At 47.1% G+C, this 3456-nt stretch overlaps 1 protein-coding gene across 1 annotated transcript in view; it reads left to right on the plus strand.

The window, feature by feature from the left end:
* The first annotated feature begins 305 nt into the window (after window positions 1–305).
* sdk1a (sidekick cell adhesion molecule 1a) overlaps window positions 306–3456 on the plus strand; it is a 259374-nt gene continuing 256223 nt past the window's right edge. Inside the window, 1 exon segment of the mRNA XM_032542220.1 lies at window positions 306–1931. Within this exon segment, the coding sequence (XP_032398111.1) occupies window positions 1751–1931 (181 nt within the window). The 5' untranslated portion in view covers window positions 306–1750.

Genomic DNA, 3456 nt, shown 5'->3' on the forward strand with positions numbered 1-3456 from the left:
CACACACACACACACACACACACACACACGCACGCCTACTGCCAGTGCCTTCCCAACTACTTTGACTCAAATTCTCCAATACGTAATACATAACTAATCATGAGGTTTCCCTAAAAACTATAAATGGTTGACTGGTTATCCAGTTGGAGAGGAAATGTGTAAAACAAACTGACAACTTACAGACACGTTGTGGGGGGGGCTTGGGGGCGCCGTCCACCATGCTCGCAGTGCTGGCATTGCTTCCCGCCCCCTGGTTTGGGCTGTCCAATAGGAACAGCGGGAGCACTCAGTTTAACCAATCAGCAACAACGGATGATAGTGAATGGAAGTTTAGTTTTTGAGTTTGGGATAGATCGAGGGAGAGATTAACGGAGAGGCTGAGCAAGAGAATGGGCAAATTAGTGGACAAAGTAAATTCTGCCTCTTAAATATCAACTCTTTGCTTGCAAGAGCCCTCTCTCTCTCTCTCTCCCCCAAGTCTGTGTCGAGGACGGTGGCAGGTGTTCAGTTGAGGGAGACGCATCGCCTCAGTCAGCTCCCCAAGCCCCAACAGGGTGCTAGAGACGGAGAAAAACGGCCAGTACCCTGCTAACTGTAGTCAAGAACCCCCGTGAGTATGAACGGATAACGACAAAAACGTTTTTAAGTAACGGTTTCTTTCGTCGGATGGACTGTTTTTGGAGGACCGCTGAAGACTGGATGAAAAAGCGAAAGGCTAGTGTCGCAGTAGCAGCAGTTAGAGTAATATAACGTTACCGTCTCTGTAACGGCCGTTTGTTCAGTTCAAACAGGCTGTTACTTTGGCTTACACGAGCTAACGTTAACTCTTCACCGGTGAACGTACGGTAAAGAAAAGAAAACTCTCAGTTGTTGCTGAGAAACTTGTAATGCGTCTTTATTGTTGCTTTTTTGCTAACCTGTTGTGTCCTATTTTACCGTGTAATCCGAGACCCTAGCGCACTACGGCAAGTTAGCTATCGGGTATCCGAGGCAAGAGTACCCCTTCTGGGAGAGTGGTTGATAATCAACGACTTGTTTAGCTAGCTAGTTAACAGTTAACTAGGACTTTTAACTTTAGATAACAGGCGGCATCCCATCACGCTTCTCCATCACCATATTTTTTTGGGGGAAAAGACTATCAGTGCAGTTTGTTTGCACTAAAAAAAAACAGGGGTATCAATTACTGGATTGATTTTTAGAACACACACACGCACACGCACACACACACACGCTCACACACGCTCACACACAGGGAAAATAATTTACGTGTTTTATTGCTTCTTTCTCTAAACAGCTAAACAGGGACACATCCCCGGTAAAGACATTAAAAACAAGCGTGGATTTGAGGTCGATGGCAGAGAATAAGCGGATAAATCCAAAACACACTTAACTGTATTAATTCGTTGCTCGGATCAATCCGAAAATGAGATATCACAGGACTCCGCCACAGCACATACATAGGGATTGCCGTGCCGTTAAACCGTAAAGCCAGACACTATAGTGAGGGAAAGTGTTTCTGCTGGTGAGACGACCCCCCTTCCTCATTCTCCCGCTGCCTGCTGAGTTTTGGACACCGGAGCTAGGGAGTCAGATCCGGGAGCTTTCCGGCAGCAACAGCGGTGAACCAGGAGCGCGGAGCCGAAGCCCGTTTCTCTCCCCGCTCCGACTTCTTCCCACTGGTGCGCAGGGCAGAGAGAGTTGCAGCAGCAAAGCACAGGCGGACACGGACACTGTTGATCCCCTCTCCCGCATGATTAAACTGGAAATGTGCTGCCCTAAGAGGTTCCCAGAGAGTGTGGAGGGACCCGCGGCAGGGAGCCGGCGAACGATGACGGGGATGGGGACAGGGACGGCCCGGAGCGCGAGCCGGTGTCAGCCTCTTTTTCTCCTGCTCCTCCTCGGCAGCAGCTGCCACATGTTGCACGGGCAAGGTAAGAGCTTTACTCCCAGGAGCCCTGGGTTCAAATGTCAGATATTGCACTAAAGAATATTAATATTCATATATGTCTTTAGATCTAGTCATACTGTTAGTGTTTAAAAGGTTGCACTGTACTGTGTATTGTCTAAAAGCACTTACTGACAGACTCGTTTGTCACTGGGACCACGGTAAACAGGGGACAAGTGAAATGATGACTCCTAAACTGGAAACAAGGGTGTGATTTATTAGACCAAGTATAACTGCTTGCCTGTTTGGGATGTGTCCCTGTAGGAGGGTGTGGGGGGGGGGTGTTTTTCATGCCAACAACAAAGTTTTTCTGTAAATTAAGTCAGGTTGATTGTGGGGGGAGGTACCTTATATAGTGCATGTGTAAATTATTGTTATTGTTATGATGCATAGATTGTATGATGAGGATGGCAGGATTAAGGTATTGAGGATGGGTATGGGAGGGGGGTTACTGTTTCTAAGCATCGATAATCCCCCACTCAGTCAATGACCTGCTTAACTACAGGTCTTGATTTGGCACAAACACATGCAGCAGCACATTTTCATTTAGCTTTGTTTAGCAGTGTTGACCCTGTTGTGCTGCAGGTGTCTATATATATATATATATATATATATATATATATATATATAAGTGTGTGACTTGTGGTTGCAGAACATTTACTGTGTGAAGAAATTGTTGAATGAAGACGCATATGATAATGTATCGGATCACGACCAAAGTTGTCTGTCGATAATGTGTGTTGCCATGTTTTGTTTCCAGCTCTAGAGAAGGGGGTGAAGAGAAATTGCGGATATTATTGTTTTGTGTGCATCTGTGTGTTTTTGTATGTGTGCATGTATCTCATGGGATCATGTCAGAGTGCCAAAACAAAAGCACAGAAAAGGTCAGGCTGGCGTCGGCACACAGTTTTCTCTGGGTCACAGATGGCATGGTGTGCTGAATGAAAGGCTGAGACTTGGGGGTTATTGGGAGGAGGGGTCTTAGGAATGTCTGTGCATATATTTGTGTGTGTGTGTGTGTGTGTGTGTGTGTGTGTGTTAGAGGTGGGGGTGATCTATTTGTGAACGCATGGAGAATGTTTGTGCCGTCTAAGTGCAGGAAGGTAGAGGAGGAATGAGGAGTGAAAGTCAGGAGGGAGGAGAAGGAGGGAGAGGGGAGTGGCAGGCAAAGTGGGCGAGAGTAAGAAATGGAGGGGGGATAGAGAGGGAATGCGGCGCAACATGCTTGTCACTCAGAAAGCTGTGTCTGCAGTTCAATCGATAATGACGGTATGACAACACCTTTTGTGTGTGTCAAAAGTTGCTCCTCTCATTTCTTTTCCCAGTCGTCACACTCTCACTCTTCCTCCCTCCTAGGTGTTGAGGAGGAGGTGGGAGACGAAGGGAAGGTGTGGCTGCACTGTCAGCTCCTTTTGTCCTCCTTCTAATGTCAAGGTCTCATCACCAGCACCCAAGTTACCACACCCTCCATTCCCCACCCACATATACACCAACCTCTTCCAGCTGTCTTG

Source organism: Etheostoma spectabile, chromosome 2 (genome assembly GCF_008692095.1).
Source record: "Etheostoma spectabile isolate EspeVRDwgs_2016 chromosome 2, UIUC_Espe_1.0, whole genome shotgun sequence".
Taxonomy (NCBI): Eukaryota; Metazoa; Chordata; class Actinopteri; order Perciformes; family Percidae; genus Etheostoma; species Etheostoma spectabile.